General features: G+C 36.8%; 1 protein-coding gene across 1 annotated transcript in view; it reads left to right on the top strand.

The window, feature by feature from the left end:
• Positions 1-24,917, top strand: part of CRPPA (CDP-L-ribitol pyrophosphorylase A) — a gene marked incomplete at its 5' end in the record, with an annotated part of 163,480 nt that overhangs the window by 37,619 nt on the left and 100,944 nt on the right. Inside the window, 2 exons of the mRNA XM_081101934.1 lie at positions 5,328-5,373; positions 17,987-18,084. Coding sequence (XP_080958060.1) covers positions 5,328-5,373; positions 17,987-18,084 — 144 coding nt within the window. The remainder of the gene's footprint in view (positions 1-5,327; positions 5,374-17,986; positions 18,085-24,917) is intronic.

The following is a 24,917-nucleotide window of genomic DNA, read 5'->3' as shown; positions in this document are numbered from 1 at the left end:
GTGCCTACATATGCAAATTAGCCGCCATCTTGTTGGCAGTTAACTGCCAATCTTAGTTGGCAGTTAACTGCCAATCTTAGTTGGCAGTTAATTTGCATATAGCCCTCATTAGCCAATGAAAAGGGTATTGCCATATGCCAATTACCATTTTTCTCTTTTATTAGTGTAGATTCTTTGCTCCCTTGCACTGCAGTCCCACCCAGTGCTCACACCTGCTGCCGGCACTGGCCCTGCTTGCATTTGCTGCTGGTGCCGGAGCTGCCACTTGCACCGACTGCCCGTGCCTGGTGCCGGCCTCAATCACTCAGCGCCGTCAGCAGGTGCCAGTGGCAGCTGCCGGCCCCGATCACCCCTCAGGTCTGCTCCTGAGGGGTGATCAGGGCCAGCAGCCGCTACTCACACCCACTGCCGGTGCTGGCCCTGCTGCTCACACCCACTGCTGACACCGGGCACCAGTTCCGATTGCTCGGTGCCGTCAGTGGGTGCGAGTGGCAGCTGCTGTCCCCAATCGCCCCTGATGGCTTCTCTACCTCCCCCTGCTCCTGAGAGGCAATCGAGACAGCAGCTGCTGCTTGCACCCTCTGGCGGCTCCAGCCCCACTTGTACCCACTGCTGACACCAGCCCCAATTGCTCTGCGCCATCAGCTGGTGCGAGCGGGGCTGGCACCATCAGCGTGTGGGAGTTGTGGCAGCAGGAGTGGGACTGCTGGCAGATGGGACTGGGGGCCACGGTGGGAGGGGTCGGGTGGGGGCACAGAGGATGGGCTGAGACCTGCCCCTGTGCCCACTGCAGCCTCATGGCCCACAGTTCCTTTCAAGGTGCATGAATTCGTGCACTGGGCCCCTAGCTTTTTTCATAATTTCCCAGCTGTTTATTTAGCCCGATTTAACCTCTTATGATGACATTGTATGAGATGTCTTTAGTATAGGCTTCTAATTTAAATAATTTTATGGTATTACCATTTCATATGGATAAAGATTATTTCAGTTGCTTTTAAACCAAAACAATGGAATATGTGCTTTGACATTAGTGTTCTAATTCTATAATAATTCCAATGATTCTACCATTGGCTAAAACTCAGATTTGAGAAAAGATTTAGTATAATTATGCTAAAATTAGTACTGGACTCAGGTGGCTGTGCAAGTACCTGGAGCATGATTCAGAAATCTGACACAGTGACAAACACATCTCAAGAGGCATGGCACTACCAGAAAAAAGCAGGGCCAGGACACCTTCCCCTACCTCTCCGAAGTCAGGGTGTTCATCCTCTCAGTGGTGTGGGGAATGACTAGGACTGTTACTCTGATACCAGAAATCCCAGGAGGGTTATTATTTCTGTATTTTACATACATTTTTTTTTGGTAGAAATAAATGTAAAAGGTAAAATTCAGAGTTGATGCCAGTGTTCTTGCAGCAGGTACCCTGGGGCATGGAGGAAACATCAGTTTTTTCAAATCACCCTGCAGAGAGGAGGACATCCCCATAAATGAGCCATCCCCTCCCCAAAGAGTGACCAACCACAGAAGAGAACAGGACTGACTCCAGGAATAGGTGTTAGCTCTCATGCTTTCTGAGTGCTGGTGCCTTGTCAGGCTCAGTGAACACATTCTGCACTCAGTGGAATTCCATCTCACCTATAGGACTTCCATCTCTTTAATGTATGGATGTGCCGTGTTTTTGTCCCAATATAATTAAATATTTGATCACTGACTACACTGTACAGATCTAATTGAACAGACCTCCTGTTTCTAAATGTAAAACCATCCTCAAGGCTTGAAAGATTTATAGGAGTTTTATAACCAGTTATTTAAGAAATCCAGCTGTGTCCTGTTGTCTGAAAAGGCTTCTTTAGGAGTTTCTGAAGCGTTTGAGTCATCATAGTATTACTCAATGGAATGGCTGACTCTTGAGGATTCCTTTTGATGTGAACTTTTTTTTAAGAGCCAAGTGTTCTAGCATCCTTGTTAAGAACCAAAGAAACAAAACAGTCTCACTTTTTGCCTTTTTTTTTTAATCTCAAAAAGACACTGTGGTGGCATGATTCCTTTTTTGGAGGTTTTCATCTAGCTATTCAGTCTAGAGGAAAGAATATTTTCAACATAGATGTAATTGATGAAATAGCAATAAATATAATAAATATCCGCTAGTCTATGTTTGTATCTAGTAAACATCATATATCTTTAAATTTTAAGATTTTCTGGATTCTAATTACTGGAGTTACATATTCATTTCCTTATGCAGTGAAAGGTGGGAGAACATTCAATGTAGTATAACTTAACTCATGTAAGATGATAGCCAACTGGACTTGGCCCTGAAAAGTCTCATTTATGATATTGAGTGTTAATGCAGATGGAACAACACAAAGTAGGTGTGACAGTGTTTGCGTTTTTTTGATGCTCACCTGGAGGTAGCTGAGAGAGCCCTGGCCTAGTAGTTGGAAGAAAACTATGTCTGTGGCTCTCAGTTTCAAGTTTTTCTTCCATTGAAAAAAATACATATATGTATGTATACACATGTATACATGCATATGTGTATATATGTATGTATATTTCGTGTGTGTGTGTGTGTGTGTGTGTGTATATATATATATATATATATATATATATATATATATATATAACCTAAACACTTTACCCAGATGAAATATTGCAATGAAGCACAGTCGAGCTACACAGACAGAACTTGAGCTTCCCTAGGTTCCCTAGGTGAGTGGCAGGTGTGGGACTCAGATTCTCAGCTGCCCAGAGCCCCTCCCCTGGGGTGCAGGTGGCCCTGAGGCTCTAAAGCCCTGTGTGAAAACAAGTAAATCAGAGGACCAGGGCTCCCTCCCATCGCTACAAGGTCGATTTTTTTAAGAAGTAACTGTCATAATGTGTCATGTAAAGACAAAGAAAAACTGCAGGTCATGCTGACAGGAGGAAATCAATTTCAAAACTGATCATTAAACTGTTTTTGAAATTAAAAATAAGGAAAGGGCAACCTATATTACTATAAGAGTCTGAAAGAAAAGGAGTAAGTCATTAATTCAGAATAACATTTCCCAGTACTTTTCCCTTCGATATATATTAGAAAAAGGGGCTGTTTTAGACTCAGTACTTAACAAGTTTAACAGGAATATTTTGTTATTTATTTTATTACCACAGTGTTTGAGAAGTATTGCTGAGGTATTCAATAAGGCTTTATGTTGAAGATATTAATAAAATACAAAACCTTTAATCAGCACATAGTTGGTATTCATAGCCTATAAGAAAAAAGTAGACAAAAAAAGGAAATTTAGGACTCTTTCTTGTTTGCACAGTTAATTATTTAATAATAGTGGAGAGAGGACCTTTGGGCAATAAAGACATGTATTTTATTCATAAAACAGACTCAAATGCAAAAATGTTGTCTTGGAAGTATGCTAGAAAAGCATTTTAGTATTTGAAACCAAGTTTTCTTTTAATTAAAACCATCAGTAAGATTTATTTGAGGGAAAAAAAGGGAGTTTCACAATTCTATTTTAAGTTGGAATGCAGTCTTATCCCTCAACAAAAGCAGGAGGGGATAGAGATGAATAATGGTAATTAAGGTAATTAACCACCTTCCCATTAATTTCTAAGTTTATCCTACACAGTGGACAAATGTAGAAAAAAGGCATTTTCTCATTTAAATTGCAAACATTGAATCTTGATTTCAGATACCTAGCTAACTTTGATTTTTCAAACAACTAAAGAAAAACATTTAACACTTTCTTTTGGAGTTTTATTTATTTACTTACTTATTTTTAAAATTTCTTTATTGATTAAGGTATTACATATGTGTCCTTAGCCCCCCATTGCCCCCCCACCTCCCCCCTCATGCCCTCACCCGCCTGTTGTCTGTGTCCATTGATTAGGCTTATATGCATGCATACAAGTCCTTTGGTTGATCTCTCCCCCTTACCCCCACCCTCCCCTACCTTCCCTCTGAGGTTTGACAGTCTGATCAATGATTCTCTGTCTCTTATAAGAAAAATCTCTTCACTAAAATGTAATCCACTCAAGTGAAGGAGTTTTGCCCATTCTTTTGAATCCTCTGTTGCCTGCACTTAGAACAGGACCTTGAATAGGACCTAGAACACAGTAGTTATATGATAAGTATTTGTTAAATGAATGAATGAGATCAATACATCCTTTAATTTGGTAAAATGCACAGCATGAACTTTTAAATGTCTGTTTTCTATTTTTTTCCAGATAGTAGATCAGTAACTATAGTACTAGTTTTGGTTGGCATGTACTTGATTTAGAGATAATGTAGCAATGTCACATTTAATTTAAATAGATTAGTTGAATGCTTGAGCAACTTCTCATCTATCTTACAAATTGACTGCTACTTTAATTCTGGATTGTAGTTTTGGGCTAGGATTTATCAGCCAGGATAAAGGCATAGCGCAGGAATCTATTTTGGGTAGAAGTGCCCTGGGCCACTTGAGCTGAGCAAAGTTTCTGTACTAGTGTAGCTATGAGATAATTTGGAGGGGAAAAATAGTTTCAATTGTAGGCATAGAAAGGTACTAATTTGGTGAATACTTCTCAAAGTGGGTTTTTAGACCATTTGCATTCTAATCATCTGGGCACTCGAATGATGAGCTCCTAAGACCTTATAGTATTTATTAGTTAGTTCACTACTTACTACATTTTCAGTGCTATGGTATAGGAGAACTATTCTGTGATGCAGTACACCTGACATGTTCTATATCTGAGCTCACTGATGTGGCCTGGGACGATCTGCCATAGGACCAGGTCAGGTTACATTACAAAGAGCCCCTTACAATTGCAAGGAGGCTGCCTGTTTTTAAGGAAAGATTGTGATTATTCTCATGCACATGGTGGTGCCTTCTCTGCTCTTTTTATCAGAGCCATAAAATCCTCATAAGGTGAACCTTGTGGGTACATACAGACATCCTCAATTCAGAAGAAACTCCCTTCTTAATGTGAATTGACCTTTGAGAATTTCCTCATTTCAACTAAAATGTGATTTGGTGATTTTTGTTATACTTACCTTTTCTTACTTCCTAAGTAAAAACCTCACTATTAAACAATAATTCTAATACTTTAATATAAATACTACCACATATTCTTTGATAAACTTCTGTTACATTAATAAGAATTCAATAAACAAATCTTTAACCATTTGTAGAAATAGAATACATTATTCAGAATTTGCTGATATTGATGTAATTTAGAAATTGTCAGTATTATGTGTTTATAGTTTCTCTAAAATCAAGAATTTCCTTGGGGGCATAATTTTATTGCTCTCACATTCCTTCCTGCTCTGTTAAGTCTAATGAGGTTTATCTGTCCTTTAGGTGACCTACAAACGAGATTTGTATGCAGCTGAATCGATTATTAAGGGTATGTTTGGCCTTGTGACTCTCAGTTCCTGTGTTTCAGAAATGTAAGCCAGTTCAGAATTTCTCATGACATTTTAGATCTCACAATTCTCAGAAGTATAAATGCCCGTAGGCCATGGAAGTCTGTGATTTGCTTTTTTGAAAAATAATTACATGTTGCTTTGTTTCCCGCTTGTGAAATATCACTTATTATGTGTGATTTATGTCATATTGGCCTTACTTTTTATAGAGGAAATGCTTTATTAATTTGAAGAAAGTATGGGACATTGGCACTATTCAAAGTAGAAACCGATATTTTAGTAAATTTATAAAGATTTTATATTTTACTTTTACTGTTAAGGGGACTGATCCCCCATCACTATAATATCAGTACATTAGAAAGCATCTTTCATATGAAAATATTATTCCCAAAACACAGAGATTGGACTGACTGACTTTTTAAATTTTTTTCTGGTTCTGACAATGACTAATTTTGTTTGGTAGTTTGAGACATTCCATGTATAATAACCCCTTTCTCATTCTTTTTCATCTCTATGACTCTAAGGCCCCAGCTACACAGAGGTGATTTATTTAATAATCAACAAATATTTATCCCTGTGCTTCACACTGTGCTTGGGATATAATAATGATGCCTATACAGAACATCAATTGCTTAAAGCAAGGTTTCCTGGCCTTGGCATTGTTGGCATTTGAGGTTGGGTAATTCTTTGTTGAGGGCACTGTTTCCTGCATTGGGTGTTGAGCAGCAAGCCTGGCCCCAGCTCACCACATACAGAAACACTCCTCCCTCCCTCCCTCCCATGGTGGGAACAGCACTGTGTGAAAGTCATGGTCCTGGCAGACATCAAGAGGGTCCACCCCCAGCCCTGAAGCAAGTGCAGTGCCTTTCAAGGTCAGTAACTGGTTTCTTTAAGAATAGATTGAGGACAGAACTGTGTGCTCAGTTTCTGAGAGGTGAACTTGTAAACTTGTTTGAAAGGTCAGCTTGTACATTCAAACTTGGAAGTTGAAAAAGAAAACGAAATCTGAATTCTGAATGCATCAGTCTATTATAAAGTGTTGGGAAAACCACCTATTTAACAATCAAAAAACTGAAATCTTTTTTCTGGTCATGACATTCTTTATTTATAGTTTACCCTCCAGGTTTTTTGTCCTTTAGGGATATTGTGTTTCAAACCATTAATGTACTGTAATTTGTGTCTGTGTATCTGTGTATATAAACAGATCACCTATAGCTATAAATCAAACTGTTGACATATATTTACATATGAGCCAGGGGATGTGTAAACATTACTTTGGAGAAGTTGGCTAAACCATGATGTGGTTGGGTTACATTCTCAACACAAGGAAATATAAAACTCAGTTTGGTTTCTTTACAAAGCCCTATCTCTGTTAACTAGGTGAAATGGAAATGATCTATTTTATGACTAGTTGGTAAGTGGTTCTATACACTTCTGCCTCTATATTCTCAGAGCAGGCTTCTTAGCATGTCAAAGCCTACCTTTTAAGTGTAATTGCAGGGCCTATAGTTTTGGTAATTGCTTGCAGAGAGAAGTCCGTTTTCTTATTTAGGTGACATAGTCTCCTAGACTCCTTTTATTTTTAATGTATTTAAAAAGTATTCTACTTTTATTCCCAGGAAAAGTCTGCCTGGATGTAAACAGCCGATTTAGATCAACAATCTCCCAGCATTTCCTTATGCCCCAGGGTTTGCTTTTCTAATAACTCCCAAGAGATTCTGATGTTGCCAAGTCCCAGTGAGGACCACTGCTCTGGGGCCTTCCTACTCCCCGTGTGGGTCAGCAGCCTTCTGACTCCCTGAGAGAGAACTTGAATGCAGAATTCTGGCCCCATCACATTAAGTTAGAATCTGCATTTTAACAAAAACTCTGGCTGATTAGTTTGTGCATTAAATTTAGGAAACATTCCTCTAGGTTGCTCTTCATTGTTCATTTCTTTCCAAATAATATATCTGTGCATTAAGAGCTTGGCATCCTTGTACGTTCCATCAGCTCCACATGCCTGTTCGCTCCGCTGAGATTGCCACCTGCCTCCAGGACGTGCACTAATACTACTACCTCTGAGGCCTGATGGTAGAAATACCTCTGGGCAGAGGAAAAAGAAAACTCTTAGATTTTTAAAAATAAAATTCCAAAATATGATATGGTATAGAGCCGGATAACTATCTGAACTCTGTATTCACCTGTTTGCCTTTTCCTAGTAAATGTTCAAAGTATTTTTCTAGGCACTTTCTTTACACGGTATTTATTGGTATTTACTTTGTGCCAGGCATTGTTTATAGCATTTTGTATGGATCATTTCTTCTCTAGGAACTCAGTGATGTAAGTAGTGTTAATTTTTCCATGTTACACAATATCCAAGGTTTCTAAGCCAATTCTAACTTAAGAGGGATAGAAAATACATTCTTCAATCCAGGTTTCCACCTTAAGCAGTTTACCTCTTCATAATGTTACTCGCCCTTTTATTCCTTAAGTAGAGATTGTTCAGATTCCCTTGTCTGAAATCCTTGGACTACGTGTGTTTTGGAACTTGGAATACTTTATATTCTCCAAAGCTACTGCATTACGCCACTTATTATGTCACATCATCAGTGGGATTTGGGACCTCACCACATAACAAGACTTGCAATATGTAAATGTTTACATTCCATACAAAGGTAATGGCTATTGAGCCTCTAGCCATTTCAAGTTTAGGACTGCTTTGGCCACCAAATTTATATATTGAAACAGTTTAAAAAATTTATTTTAAGAACTTTCTGGATTTCAACATTGCCCATAACTTGATGTGAACCTCTTTTAGGTTGTGAATCAATGAAGGTGGGAAGAATGTCTGGTCTTTTTTTCTTTTGCATCTTCTAACATTGAGTTGAATTGAATTGAGCAGTATGTCCAAGGGTGCAGCTGCACGTGTGTTTTCCTTTTGAGTCTGGGGACCTTAAATTGTGGGAATAGGTACGTGGCCATTCCCTCTCACCTTTCTACTCTACCTTCTTTCAACAGATGCATGTTGAGGTCTAGTGAATCTATCCCAAAATCATATATCTTTGTTTTTTAAAAATAGAGAGGATATAATATTTGATTATGCATTTTTGTCAGGGTGTAAAGCCATGGCATGTACTTTATATATGTTATCCTCATGTATTTATAATAACGCTGTACAGTAGATATCATTGCTCCCTTTTGCAGGTGGGCACACTGAGATTTAGAGGGCTTGGGTACTTCCTCTGGATCACACAGTAAGAGCCAGATCCACAATTCAAACCCACATCTCTCCTTTCCTTAAGTGGGCACTTTGGATTTGGACACTTTGTACTTCTGAGTCATGGAGCTACTCATGCTCCCCACTGAAGTGAACACTGGATTCAGTATCTCTCTTTGGAGGGTACAGCAGATGGCTTGAAAAATTCAGCCTGCCCAACTCTGATTCTGTTGGGTTAAAACCGTATCTTCAGTTGGCCTGATAAAGAACAAGAACACAATTGAGACTCAAAATGTTTTGCACCAATGCTGGGTCTTCTAGAGAGCGTGGGCAAAACATGTAACATTGAAATGACCAGAGAAAGAGAAAAGATTAAAATTCAAAATCAAAATGATAATTTTAAAAGGATTGGTTGGGTACTGTTTAGTTTTTTCCATCTTGTGCTAATTCCGCCAGTTTAGCGTTTGTTATTTAGCTGTAATAGTTTTTCTCTTCTAGGGTGGAACTGTTTTTTTAATGCTGTGATATGGGTGCCTAGTATTCTGTAAGTTGTTCCTCCTGAGCTGCTTTTTTTTTTTTTTTACCTGATTACCAATTATTGCTGGTTTAAAAGTTATATTTTTAATTAAAAAATGTTTTTATTGATTTCAGGGAGAGAAAGGAAGAGTGAGGGAGGGATAGAAACATCAATGATGAGAGAGAATCATTGATCAGATGCCTCCTGCACGCCCCCTACTGAGGATTGCGTCCAAACCCCACATGTGCCCTGACCGGAAATCAAACTGTGACCTGGTTCATGGGTCGATGTTCAACCACTGAGCAACACCAGCTGGGGAAAATTATATTTTGATGTAACTATTTTCAGTTTAGTTTTTACAGACTGGATAAAACATTTCTTTGTTAAGTGTCATGTCTTGCAGGAGCATTTTATACTCTCAAATGTACTTGTAAACTGGAACAGCATGTATATTTTGGTCCATCTTAATTTATGTGCAAGTCTATATCTTTAGTTCAGTATGGGAGTTTTTTTTTTTAAAGTATATTTTTATTGATTTTAGAGAGAGAGAGGAAGGCAGACAGGTAGGGAGACAGAAACTTTGTTTAGAGAGAAATATCTGTCTGCTGCCTCCTGCATGCCCTCTACTGGGGATCGAGCGCTCAACCCTAGCATGTGCCCTGGCTGGGAAGCAAACCTACGCCCTCTTGGTTCATGGGTTGATGCTCAATCACTGAGCCACACCAGCTGGGCAAATATGGGAGTTTTGATGTAACTAACTTCAGATAAACTTTTGACTAAGATTCCTGAATTGTGGTTTATAGCAAGTCTCAAAATTTGAACTTATTTCATGTTGTTAGATAAGCTTTATTTTTAAGTTTATTTTAGCACCAATATATTCAGCTGGATTTTTATTTGTAGTAAACTATTCAACAATAGGAAACATGTGTATAAAGTAGCACCTCCATATTTGTCCTTTACACAGTCATCTGCAATGAAAAATGTACAGTTTATCACAAATTTACTGTTATGTCACACAACATTCTTAATATTCTTTTTTTTTTTTGAGGATGAGAAATGGACTTGGCAATTTTTCTTTAGTTTTTATCCTTTTTAGTCTTTTATTATGAGTGAAATTTAAAACATAAACTTTTCTAGGGAGTAATGTGATTAATTGGGACAAGACACTGGGCTGACTGGTAAGTGTATAAACAGCCACTTCACAAAGAAAGTTTTGTGCTTTTGTCACACAAGCTGGTTGAGCCCACCCAAGCCTGCTCTGTATGTTCAAACCTACTCAGACTATTAAAGTGATGACAGATGCCAGCAGGAACATACTTTATCTAGACCCTCATATGCCATTCAAACAGTCCCAACCCACATTTAATATGCTGACCATATTCTGGCAAAAGGATCAGTATTCTAAAATCTTCTAAGAAGAAAAGTCCCTATGGAACTCCTAAATAAATGATTGTGCTGCCGAAGCCGGTTTGGCTCAGTGGATAGAGCGTCGGCTTGCGGACTGAGGGGTCCCAGGTTCGATTCCGGTCAAGGGCATGTACCTGGGTTGCGGGCACATCCCCAGTGGGAGATGTGCAGGAGGCAGCTGATCGATGTTTCTCTCTCATCGATGTTTCTAACTCTCTATCTCTCTCCCTTCCTCTCTGTAAAAAATCAATAAAATATATTTTAAAAAAAAATGATTGTGCTTATTTTCCACCATCATTCTTCTTAAATGTTTCAATATATGTAATTTTGTGGCTTAAGACTATTTTAAAACTCACTAGATTTTATTCTTTTTTAGTTTATGATTGTACAAACCTAGTAACTTGTGATTTAAAAAAACCTCTTTTCATGTAGTGGTTTATATAAAAATGGAAAAATAAAAGAGTTAAAATTCAAAATTATTTATTTTTAAATGGCATTAGTTAATATTAGTTTCAAATGGCTAATATTAATGTTCATGTAAAACTTCATGTCTTTTTCCAGTTATATGTAATGTTTTTATTTGATAAACACTTCATTTTAAAGGAAATTAATTGAATTAGATTTCTCAGACATAGAACATTGCCTGTTGGTTCAGAAGTTTAGACTATATTCTGAAAATACGCTTTTATTTTCAACATCAGTGATACAGGTGATTTCTTTTAATGCTAAGTATTTATGAAGTCAAGCTCTAAATCCAGAAAAACCTGCATTTTAATATTTAATACAGTTAAAAAAACTATTCTATAAGAAAGCAGTTGGATCCTTTTGTGCTTATACATTGAAAGTAGCTGAATGTACTTTTAAATTGGCTCTGTCTAAAAGGAATAAAGTAAAATCACATGTGAATAAAATTGATTTAGTGTTACTGAGAACTAAGAAGACTCATTGTGTTATAGTGCATATTGTATACATATGAATAAACTAATGCCTTAATTTTATCATGTTACATTAATATTTTTTACTTAAAATCATGGCGTTTTTAAATATTCTTTATTTTTCTTTTCAATCAAATTGAAAAGATGAGAACCTTGAAATCAGGTTTTCTACATCTTTCACTGGACAGTGTTTTGCATCTGTGGTATGTCCTTCTCAGGTTTTTCTTGTTAGATACCCAGCCATGGTGCCATTTGTGTTATTAACTATGCTTTTTGGGCTATGCAAAGTGACAGCTAAGACTTACATAGAAATTGTAATTTTTGATGTCTGGTTTTTTACTATGATGCTTCATTTTCCAAATTTTCACATTAATACCATAATTTCTTTGTACATAATATAGTTTTTGTTCTTCACTCTCTTGAAAATAATTGTATTAGCACTGTATCTTACGGGGATCTGTAAGAACATTTGCGTCAAGCTTTAATTAATAAGAACAGGAAGACTGCAATATGATTTAATAGCAGTTTGGTTTTCTTGGAATCTTATTGTAAAAATTTTTTTTTGAATTGGAAAGTTAAATATTTGGGTCAAGATTAGAAAAAGTATAGTTCACTTTTTCGTTTAATTTTATAATTTTTAAAAATACATCATTAGTGAGATGCTAATTCAAACACAGTCAAATACTAGTAAATCTGTCATGTTCAAAAACTTCTAAGGCCACTGTGAGGTACTAAGCAACTAGCTTAATAAGATTTGATAACAATCAAAAGCCAGCCAGTTACATTTTACTCTGATGTAGGTAGGAAAAAACAACAACAACTACAAACATGACTTTTATGCTCAAAGCAATTATACATTTTGTAAATCTACTGAAGATTCCTTAGCATTTCCTTCAAATTTTTTTCTCATTTAACTAAGAATTCATATATACTATGAAAAGGAAAAAAGAAAGTACTGCATCATTTATTTGGACAACTATAATATACTTACATGCAAAAACATGTGCAGGAAACAAGATGTCACATATCTATCCTTATTAGTTCTAAGGTAGGAAACTTCATCCTATATTTATTGACTTATTTCAAATTTTAGTTAAGATCTGATATTAATCATCCTTTCAAAAAATCTGACTATGTACCATTGCTCTCTATTGTCAACAGTAGAGCTAACTTTCAGAAGACCATTTTGACTTTTCACTGTGGGATGTATGGTTTTCTTGTGACTCTGTTTATTGACCCTGTTGTCCACGTGGCCTGTAGTCATGCTTGTTGGTTGCTTTTCGTTTATTGACTCCTTGTTGCCCCGCTTCCTGTTCTGATAGCTTCCTCTATCAGGGTGTTCAGAGGAACCTTAGGCATCTACTTACAGGTGAGACTGAGTCAGGGACTTCAACAGTGGTGGTTCTGTTTAATAATAATACTTTAAAACTTTTTACATGAGACAGAAAATAGACTCTTAAGATTGGCTTTGGAGCTCTGGCTGGTGTTGCTGAGTTGGTTGGGTGTTGTCCTATGCACTGAAAGGTTACCGGTTAGATTCCCAGTCAGGGCTATGTTTTGCTCTCATGTGGATGTCTCTCTCCCTCTTCCTTCCTCTTTCTCTAAAAAAATTAATAAAAATCTTTTTAAAAACATTGGCTTTTGATTCAAGGAACTCAACAGGAGAATAGAACATAACTGTCCTTACTTTGAAAGGATCAAGGCTTGAAACATCTTTTGGAAAGGATTATGGTTGATTTGGTATACTTGTTTATTTGCCTAAGAACACTGAAATTTTGGCTCCAGAGGCCCATGTAACTAAAAAGAAGAAGAAGAAGAAAGAAAAAAAGAAAGATATTCTCAGGTGAGGATTAACCAAAATAATAAATGAATAAATAAACAAATTCTAGCTTCAAGGCCAAAAAGAAGGAAAGAAAGAAAGAGGTCCGTATAGTGGATAATGAGGTCTTATGGACGACATGGTGTTAAATGATTTTAATAAAGTGGAAGGCTGACTTCTGGATTTTTTCTCACTTGCTTATAGAACTAGCATGGTACTTAAGTTTGTCTCTCCTCCATGCTATTTGAAAATTTCTTGCAAAATACAAACCCCATCCTGAATACTCATGAGTTTCTACTGATGCTTAATTAATGGAGGCAAATGTCTAGATATTTTTTTCTCCATGTTGAGTCAGTGTGTCTTGTCATATGGTATTTTAGAAATTGTATATGTTGTTTTGTGAAGTTAAATGAAAAGACCCCAATTGTGTCTATTTTCTAACCCTTGAACAAAGACAGAATACTTTATGTATACCAAGAGGAACTTAATAAATGAGTATATAACAAATAAAATTTTGGTCTCATTCATAAACTATTAGATTTAGATGGACTTTAGTTAAAATAATACTGGAATTAAACACTTATGAAAACACATCATGACATGCTGAAAAGGGCTGCATTAGAGAAATGAATGACGTACAGTAGAGACTGTAAGGGAGGATATTACCCAAGCATACAGGATATAACCCAATATCACTTGGCATACAAACCACCAGGAAATCCTATCTCACATGGGAAAGACCAACCAATAGACACCCATGCTGAGATGACATAGATGTTGAAATTATCCGACAAACACTTTAAAGCACTGATTATAAAAATGCTAAAATAAATTAGCAGAATTTTTTTAAAAAATTAAAAATAATTTTTTTCAATTACAGTTTACTTTCAATATTATTTAGTATTACTTTTAGTTGTACAGCATAGTAGTTAGACAATTATGGGAATGCTTTTGAAATGAAAGATGCAAAGTCTCAGCAAAGGCATAGAAAACCTACAGAAGAGCCTAATGGAAACTTAGAACTGAAAAAAATACAGTAACCAAAATAAAAACAGACTTGTTGACAGAGAAAGTGCCAGTGAAGTTAGTTCAATCATCAGGATTTTTTCAGTCTAAACTGCAGAATTAAAAGAGGTTGGGGGGTAGAAATGAATAGTGCTCAGCATATGTGGGAAAGTAACAGATCATCTCAATCCTGGAAGGAGAGGAGAAAGTTCAGTATAGGGGAAAAATTCTGAAGAAATTCTAGATGAAAAAATTCCCAAATTTGGTTAAAGACCTAAATATGTGGACTCAAGAAGCTCAGTTAACTCCAACATGATAACCTCATACAATTCCACACCAGATTCTTCATAATCAGACTGCTAAAAAATAAAGACAAATCTTGAAAGTCATCAGAAGTGATGCATTGTTTGTAGGGGAGCAATAATTTGAATGACTATATATTTCTCATCAGAAACATGGAGACAGAAGAAAGTAGAGAACACATTCATGTAACTTTTGTTACAGTACTAGAGGCCTGGTGCACGAATCTGTGCACGGCTGGGGCCCTGTGGCCTGGCCTGCGCCCTCTCGCAATCCGGGACCCCTCGGGGGATGTTGGATAGCTGGTTTCAGTTTGATCTCTTCAGGCCTGATCAAGACAGGAGGGAACCCTATCCTGTGCGTTGAGCTTCTGTCCCCTGGTGATTAGTGTGCATCATAGCGACCGATTGATCGGTTGGTCGTTCCGTCATTTGGTCACTTAGGCTTTTATATATAGATTTTGTTATAGTTGTTCTATTTTATTATTGTTGCTATTAATCTCTTGCTGTGCCTAATTTATAAATGAAACTTTATCAATGGCATGCATATATACCAAGAATCAGTATATATAGGGTTTGGTATATCTATGGTTTAAGGCATCCACTGGACATCTTAGAACATATACCCAGCGGATAAGAGAGAGGGGAGAAGACTGCATTGGCAGTTGTGCACAATACCTTGGCCACTTAAAAGTTATCATGCATGGGGATAAGATATTAATTGAAAAATGTGGACTTACTAGTTAATACTTACGGCTTTTAATACCAACCTGTAGACTTCAAGGCTTGTTCCAGTTTGAGGTTTCTCTCTGTTAAATCACACTAAGCTATGTGACACTCAGATGCTGTATATTAATGAAGAGTTATACAGTTTCAATTAGAGAGTACATATTTAAAATATATTTTTTTTGGTGGGGGATGTATCCTAATGGTTTCATTATCAAAATATTTTATCATGTGCCACAAGTGTCCTTTTAGGAAGATTTTTAAAAGCTAGAAGGTAGTGTGAAAATGAAAACTTAGGGTTTAACATTAGTCATCAAGTTGACAGGTCAGGTAGGATTTAATGTTAATTCCAGTATTTCTCCAATTTATCCTTAGGTCTTTTCAGGGGAGAGAACAAAGACTAGGTTCCTGTGTTAGAGTTTTTATGATTCTGGGAAGTAACATGATTTCATAGTTCTCACCAGTGCTTTTGTTTTATCTTAACCTATAAAAATTTCTAAGACGTGCTGTATTAATAGAATCACAGATTAAGAATTCTAAAGGCGTCTATTTTTTTGTTTTGATTTCATCATTAACCTCAAGGAAGATGTTAAAGACGTTGCTTTGAGAAGCAATGAGGATTAATCATGTTATGTTTGGAAAGAGTTTTGTGCTTCTTGAAAAAAAAGAACTTTAAGTGTTATATAAATTTTTTCTCTTTCTATTAGTTGGGCAATAAATTGAAGAGGTTCAGTTTATTTGAACCCTGTTACTATAGCTACATTCTTTTTCATTTTGGCCTTTCAAATATATGGCAAATATATAGTCATTGCTGTTATTTATTTATTTATTTTATGAAAACCTTAAGTACATTAACATTCCCAGTTTAGATTGTCAGAGTGTGTTTGTGGAATTTCTTAATAAAGATCACATAGGATGCTTCAACCTATATCTAATGGACAAACCAAGATACAAACAGTCCTCAGTAGAAGGTATCCATGTTAATTTTAAAGGAATTCAGGAGTGGAAACAGGATTATTTATTACTCAAGATGAATATTCCATTGTTACACATAACTACTGCATATTTGGTAAAACTTTTAAATTTGAAAAGAAGCCTTAGTGGGACAAAGTTGAGAGAGATTATTTATCCAACTCTGAAACATTAAACCTCATGGGACAGTTTGAAGTTAGAATTGGGTTATGTTTTGTGTAGACAAAAGGAATCTTATTCAATTATCACTAAATATATGTCAACATAACAACAAAAACAGTTACCCTGTGATTTATTGGGATTTACTTATAACCAGGTACTCTACATAACTTTATATATACTAACTCATTTAATCATCATCAAAATCCCATCTTTACTATTCCTATATAATAAAAAAATTAATCATAATTTTTTGTGTGTGTGTGTGAGGCATTTGAAAATCTGTCTGAATTTTTGCTAGGACATGACACAGTCCAAATTTCTCTAAACATCTTACCTACTAATAGACAAACTTGTAAATTGACCGTCCCTTCGCTACATTCACCAGCCAATCAGGAGAGTATGCAAATTAACCCAACAAAGATGGCGGTTGATTTGCATACATAGGCACGAAATGATGGCAGAGTGAAGACTGAAGGCTCAGGCCTGGGTCCCGGGTGCTGGAGGAAAACTGCTGCCGGCATCCAGGGGAAGGGAAGGCCTATTGAATGAATCTCTTTGTGCAACAGGCCTCTAGTTTACTATAATATTCTTGATAGGTGGGAGGTAGTTAGTAATAATAGTCTTACTAACTTGTGAAGATATTATTTTAAATAGTCTGTCCTCCCCAACTATGCTTGCAAGAATCATTAACTATTTCCAGATCAATGTTTACTTAAGGCATGTTGTCTGGAGTTGCCCATGTGAGAAGCAGCTGGGTCAAATGTTAATCAAACTAACTTTGATTTGGGATTTCTGTTTAAAATTACAATTTCCTCCTTCATTCATGACATAATACCATGCACTGTCTCCTTGACTGGCAGCAATTTAGCTGTTTCTTAGTATGTCAGACCTGTCTACTGTAGAGCAAGACTGCACATCTTTTGGGAGAGTGCATTGAGGGTTTACAACAGTGAATATCACTGTGTCATATAGCTTATGTTTTAAAAATCAGATCATGTCAAATAAGCCTTCCAAATTTGAAGAGAATCCATTTGGCATTTTCACTTGTGGTAATGGTTAAGTGGTAGGAACTTATATTAAATTAAATTAAGAGGAATGCCAAGGGGAATGTTGTACTTAACCAGGACACTAGGTGGCACAGTGAGCTGCACACAGGAAATAGAGCCTAGAGAAGATCTGCCTGGGAGATGGGATCTTATCAGAATCTGTAAGACTCCTTATAAACGTGGACAGATTGAATCGACGAGTTGAATGGCTATTACATTCAGTTACTCCCATTCAAATGTATTCTAGAATTTCTTATTTCTGTTGCTTATACATGTCCTGGTTAGCTACCCACAAAGTGTAAAATAGATAGACTTATTGATTTGGGGGTTAAAAAAGTCAAGGACATCTCAATGTGTAGTCCAAGTCACTCCGCTTAGCCCAAAGTTAACACCTTCCTCTTCTTGTTCAGTATGTATGAACAGCAGGCAAGAATAGGTTTCAGTATACTAGGACTTTGTTCCATATTATATTTGAAACTTATTTCTTTTTTAAATTTTGTACCTCAGAAAGAATTTCACAACACATTTGCATAGTTATGGACACCAAGGAAGATGAAGAACATGTAGGTCATCATCTTGAAGAAATGCTAAAAAATGAGTTAAATGTAAGTATTCAAATATCAAATATAATGATTAAAGAGGTGAATGTACATTTCTTGTTTTTTGAACTGATCAACTTCCTAGTTAAGCTCATAGCTAATATTACAACTGAGAAAATGGGAGAAGTAGGTAATAAGTGTGAGGCGTTCTTTAGGAATTATATGCAACTTCTACCAGGAAGGGCTTCCATTATATATTTTTATGACAACATTGTGTGTAAAATGTTTTGTTTGCCAAACTGAAATTATTCACTTTTAATTTCCCTGTTTTCATTAAAATGTCTCACCAGCAATCAGAGAGTATGATATACATATGATGACTTTTTAAACGACGTCTAGGATAGAATTGTAAAGAGCTGAAGGAAAAAGTTCACTTCACTTAGCTAATTTTATCCTGATGGCACAGTCAGAAAGAGAACAGGCTCTCTTATCAGACTGCCTGTGCTCAGCTGTCAGCTTTATTACCTAATTTCTCTGTCTTAAGTCAAAAATGTTAATAATATCTACATGGTAAATTTGTTGGAAGCATTAAATAAAATAAACAGAATTAAAGTGCTTAGAAATGCCTCTGGCTTATGGTGAGTTTTCAACAAATGTGAACTATAATAATGATGCTTTCGTGGATGAGTTGAAAAGAGGTGTGGCAATATTAAGTAGCAGATACTACTGATTCCCAAGCTTCCATCCTGTACTAGATGCATGAATTGTTAGAAATGTAGATTTCTGGAATATGTAAAAATTTAATGAGCCGTAGTCTGGGATAAGCTCTGGAACCTTAAGTTTTTAACAAGCTCTCTCAGCTGGTTTGATAGCAAGCAGTGCCAGATTCTACCAGTAGCATTGAGAGTGACAACCCAAAGCTGAGAAAATAATACACATCTTAGCTGTCTCTGAGGCATACAGGCCATACTACAATCTCCTGTGTTGCTTTTATCTGATGACTTTCTGGGAATTTCCCTTCACCCTTGAAAATTTGAGCACCTGTTCTCTGCTTTCTGTCTCAATTCTACCTGTTAAGAATCTGTTCTAAGTTCAGTGCCCCAGTTTCCCTGCTGTACCTTGCAGGATATTTAACGGTAGATAACTGGCTATCACTGCCTGACCCACTGAAGCACCCTTTTGCCTCAAAAAATGGTCTATTACTCTTGAATAATCTCATTCATTCTTTACCCAGTTAATGCAACAACCAGCAATATGGGGCCCTGAAAGAATATTATTGGGACTGTGGCTATCAACCAACCCTAAATTTCGAGAGCTGTTTCTGTGTGTGTGTGTGTGTGTGTGTGTGTGTGTTTTAAGTTTTTTGAAATTGATTTTTAGAGTGAGAAAGGGAGAGAGAAACATTTGATGTGAGAGACATTGATCAGCTGCCTCCTGCACACTCCCCACCTGGGACGAAGGCTGCAACCTGGGTATGTGCCCTGACCAGCAATCCAACCAGCAACCTTTTGGTGCACAGGACGATGCCAAACGAACTGACCCACACCAGCCAGTGCTGAAGAGCTGGGTTTTTATATAACTGTCGAACACCTACCTGGTGGATTCTGTGTCACTCTTTCCTTGATTGGTCTTTTTAGTATTAGACTCTGCAAGGAATCCTTTGGTTAGAATTATTACAGTATTCACTTTTTGTTGCTACTTATCCTGTATATGTTTAGTGACAAAATGACATGGGATTTAGGGGTACACACTGTACCTTGCTGGCCTTCTGTGATGTATTCATTACCCTGCCCTTCTCCTTCTCCTTCCAGTGACCTTTATTTCAGTGCACTTCACCTACCCACCCGTTGGGCCCAGTCTAAGTATTGCCATCATCTTAACTATACTAAAAACTAAATACTAAGGCTGTTTCTCAACGTCTGACCATTACTGCTGTCATTTCGTATCATTTACTAAATTATCCTACTGCAAATATTTCAAATTTATAGGGAACTCCAGGCTGCCTGTCTTTTTTCTTTCTTTTAGCTACCTTTTGTACAGCTACTCTTTGACAGCTACTGTCCCTTATTTAGCTTAGATTCCATGCTCCATCACTTCTGTGGACCATGGCTCTCTTACCAATATCTTCATTTACCTTGTCCTTTGAATGCACCCATTTGGTAAAATCCCATCCAGGTATTAGTCAAACTTTTCAGTTCTCTTCACTTATACACTTAATCTTAATGATGTTTGGGAGAATCATACAACAGTGCAGATTGTTGCCATTAAAGAGCACTGATCACCATTCTTTAGTGGGCACTGACTGTTTTAAAGCAACCATGATTCGTAGTCAGCTCCCCATTCTCCTCAGTGAATATTTGAAACCTCCTCAAATGCTACTGGGTTAGATGATTTTATTGTGAGGCCCTGTCCTGTTTAGCAGTATCCCTGGCCTCTACCCCAGAGATGCTATGGACTATAATGCTAGAGACAAAATTATTGGCATTTATTAAGGTTTTCTTTTTCCCTCCTCCTTGATGACTACCTTTATGTTAATGTTGTTACGAAATACCATTGTATTTTGTTTATTAACCTTAACGTTTTGGCTATTGTTTAATGCGTCTCTGTCCGGGCAACTCTGACATTAGTTTCTTCTTTTTCCTACCTTCTCCCTTTCAGTATCTAATTTTGAATTGATGTTTTTAAATTCCCAGTTAATACCTGTAAAACAATAGCAAACTTTTATCACATTTTATATTCTCTTCTATTTACATGTGATTATATACTGTATCATATCTTTCAAAACTATTATTTATTCTTAGATCCATAAGTAAATATATATTTAATGCTCACCATGAAGCCTTATGTTGATATCTTGCAAACCGTTTTGGTTCTCCAAAACAAATCCTCCTATAAATTTCCTCAGGAGGGCTCTGGGATACATTATTCCCAAGTTAGTGCATATGAACAGAATTTTTCTGTGACTGAAAATTCATAAATTTATTTTGGTTAGATGAAAAAACATTCTGGCTTCGAAAAATTATTTCTGAACTTAAGTATACCTCTTCATTGTCTTTATCATAGTCCTCCTTGCACTATTTTTATGGCAGAATCTGCAAAGATTTTAAGACTAAATACTGTATTTCCAGAATCTTCTTTCCCTTTATTCAGTGTCTATCCTGTGCTTAGTATTTTTAATTTTTAAGCACTTAAATTTCTTCCTTAATTTCAAGTATCTAATTTATAACTACAGATAACAGCTATTTTTAAAGTTAGGCTTGACTTGCACTTACAGATTTTATTTGTATAATAAACAAAGCCAAGATGTATACAGATGCTCAAAAGAAAGGAATACCACTGTTTCTCAAGTACTGCTTAGTTGTAATACCAGCCTTTGAGGAGATGGATTGGATTCTTTTTTAAACTAGGAGATAATGTAGAACTTGTAAACATGAATTTTGTGTGTCCTGTTAATTAGATGATCTTGGTTTACCTTGGAAGGAGATATCATCCACTTCTTTTAAATATGCCCTAGCTTCTAGATTTCCTAAAACTTGTTAAACAACACAGGACTTACCAGAATGTTTTCTTGCAGGCAGCAACTCTAACAGTCATTGAATATCTTCTGTGTGCCAGAGACAGTGCCACATGGCTCAGTCCTTAAGAATAACTTAAGACTTTCCCCCTCATTTTACAAATAGAAATAGGGAATTTTTGTGGTTTAGTGATTTGCCTAAGATCACATAACTAATGAATGTTGGCGCTAGTTGATTCCTTATAGTTTCTACTACTTAATACTCTTCTAAGCAATGGTGATATAAAAGAAAGTTAGATTTTTCTTTTTGACGTTATACCTAAATCTAGAAAGAAGTCCCTTTAGGAAAGAAATTTCTAGTTTATATAAATTTTCTCTCTCCATATAAGGGCAACTTTATCTTCTGGCATTGTTCAGCGCATAACTTACAGACAAACATCAAATGCCCCTTCAAACATTTTAACCTTCCAGAGCTTTTGTCTCACTTGAAAAGAACATATAAAAAGGATGAAGTCACCACAGTTGAAATCCAGGCACCTGTAGGGAAGATCAGTGTGGGTGGAGCTGCTCAGCACACAATGGGAGGATTGTTTTATTGGCATGAAAAGAAAAATGTTTCTCATTGAAACTGGGTATGCTTTGCTTGATTTTAAGATTATACCTTAGAGGTGAACTGAATATCTAAACTCTAATGTAATGATACACACAACATACATGGAAGAAGTAGTTAAAAAGTAAAACAAGGAACTAACTGGGTAAGGGACACCCCTCCACCCTTCATACACATGCACATCTCTTAAATTTCAAACTCATACTTAAATTTCAAGGCTTTATTATCAGGCTTGTTATATTCCTTCTTTGAATTCTTAAGGAATTTGAAGTATTTTATAGAACCTACCTACTTTGGAGATAGAGGTCTCAGAGATACCCCATGAAGAAACTGCTCTCACTTCTTCCTAAGAAGATACTTTATGCTATACATGGTGCTGAGAGTAGTAAGGAATTCAAAAGTAGAAAGATGGTGATCATATTTTTTTTAGTTAATTAATTCACTAATTTATTTATCAAATAATAAATGTACATCAAGATTTAGTCATTGGATATAGGGAGCAAATATGGTTCTCTGTCTTCAAGGAACATATTGTTAATTTGGGGATAAAACAGTAAAATACAAAAATATTTAAATTACCAACGGTGGTAATTATTCTTAAGAAAGAGTAAACTGCCTATGTAAGAGAGCTTTGGAAAATCATTTAAAGTTGGGAGTGGAGGGTAGTGAGCTAGAATCTCTTGGCATGTGTGCCATTTAGTTAAGTCTGAAAGGGTAATCAGGAATAGCTGTCTAAAGAGAAATTCACATGGAATGGTGTGTGAAAGGCACGTAAAAACTTTCATTCATGGTGGCTTAAATAAGATTTCTTCAATTGGAATGATTTGATCAGAATGGAGGTGGAGTGCCGGGGTCCAACCCCAGCAGGTCCAGGGGTCCCCAAAGGTGTGGACGGAGTTGGCGAAGAAGGAATGACACGGAGACAGCGTTCAGTTGATCAGCAGCCTAGCCAGGATCTCTAGCCAGGATCTCCAGCCAAGTTCTGGTCTGGATCTCCAGAGAGGTTCTGCTCTGGATCTCCAGCCAGGTTCTGTGTCCATGTTGTCTTGCTAGGTTCTCCAGGTTCTCCAGGTTCTCCAGCCAGGTTCTGTAGCCATGTTCCCTCGCTAGGTTCTCCAGCCAGGTTCTGTCCAGGTTCTCCAGCCAGGTTCAGTCACCAGGTTCTAGTCAGGTTCTCTTGCCAATTTCTGTAGTCAGGTTCAGTCCAGGATCTTTTGCCATGTTCTCTCGCTAGGTTCTGTCTCTAGGTTCTGAGGCCAGTTTCTGTCCAGGATCTTTTGCCATGTTCTCTCCAGCGAAGTTCTTCTGTCTCTAGAGAACGTTCTGTGTAGGTTCTGTGCCTCCTGGTTCTGTCTTCTTAGTTCTGAGTCCTAAGTTCTGTGTCTTGCTGTCTTATTACATCTGTATTTATACCAGTCGATTCAATCCTATCAATCTCTATTACAAAGGTTAGGGTGTTTCTTATCTCCATTCCAGGGAGTAAAGATTATGTAGCTTAAGCATGATTGTTCGTAGTTAAAGTGATTAATTACCCACCTGGCACTTAGTTAAGAGGTTTTATTCCCTCCCTAACTTCAGGGGAAAATCCCTACCTGGGGAAACAACCTTTCTCAGAGACCTTGGTTAAAACACATAGTGCCAAGAAGGTGAGCAAACATATTAAGAACAGTATGCCATATATGCCAGGTCCCTTGAAACAGCAAGCATGGACCGGCTCCCGGCAGTGGAGGGATTGGAGACAAGGATAGAGATGGGATCATGCCTAGATGCAGCCTTGCAGTCATATTAAGTGGATTATGGCTACTGCCACCATTGTTAGTAATACTACTGTGCTTATATTTTGTCCAAAGAACAAAATGAAGTGATAGAGACAAGCTACAATGGAGACATTATCCAATTTACTTCTATAAAATGATTATGTTGGGTGCTATATTCCTTAAAAGTAACATTGTGTAATGTAGAAGATATATTATGGAATTGTACACCTGAAACCTATATAATTTCATTAACCAGTGTCATCCCAGTAAATTCAATAAAAAAGAAAATTTCATAGAAAAAAAATAAAATTGTATGGAAGAAGATATGTAGGATTTAAATGTTTTCCGATATAACATTACCTCTAAAAACACATGTTACTTCAACCTAATTTTCTTTTGTATAATAAAATGAATGAATGCTGATCTATCTTTTGTCCAAACAGGGACTACAGGGACGTTTGGTGTATTTTGCTTACCCACCCCTTCCTGTTTCCTGAAGCACATAATTTAATTATTGTTTTGTGTAACCACAAATGACAAGCAGGAAATGTCTGAAAATCATGTGTTTTCCTGGGTGTCAGGCGTGCTTTGGTTTTTGAGGCTGTCTGTGGTACCTAGTTTATTTTTCCTAATGCCCTCAAGGTTGTGTCCAGTGTATGGGTCTCTGCTTTTTCTTATTGACCTAACTGAATTTGGTGTATGACATATTTATCAAACAAAACATCAAAAATAGCCAATGAAGAAAGGCAGAAATAAAAGAAACAGGACAAATTAAGCCATTGCAGCATTGTAAGGCCCATTCAAAATAGGGCTCTTGTGTGCTTATTTGACACGTATTATAACAATATTTTAGTTTAGAGATGTAAGATTTTTTATTTTTTGAAGCTGTACACTGTAAAACAGTGAAATAACATTGTGAACTCTCCCATTGGGCCTCTGACTCTGAACAATTTCAACAAAGTTAATTTAGTTAGTGTATGTGGTTTTGGTGTATGTACACGACTACAGAAATTAGCTG

Source organism: Myotis nattereri (genome assembly GCF_964212035.1).
Source record: "Myotis nattereri genome assembly, chromosome: 11".
Lineage (NCBI taxonomy): Eukaryota > Metazoa > Chordata > Mammalia > Chiroptera > Vespertilionidae > Myotis > Myotis nattereri.
Note: the sequence above shows the minus strand (reverse complement) of the source record. Positions and strands in the feature narration are given on the sequence as shown.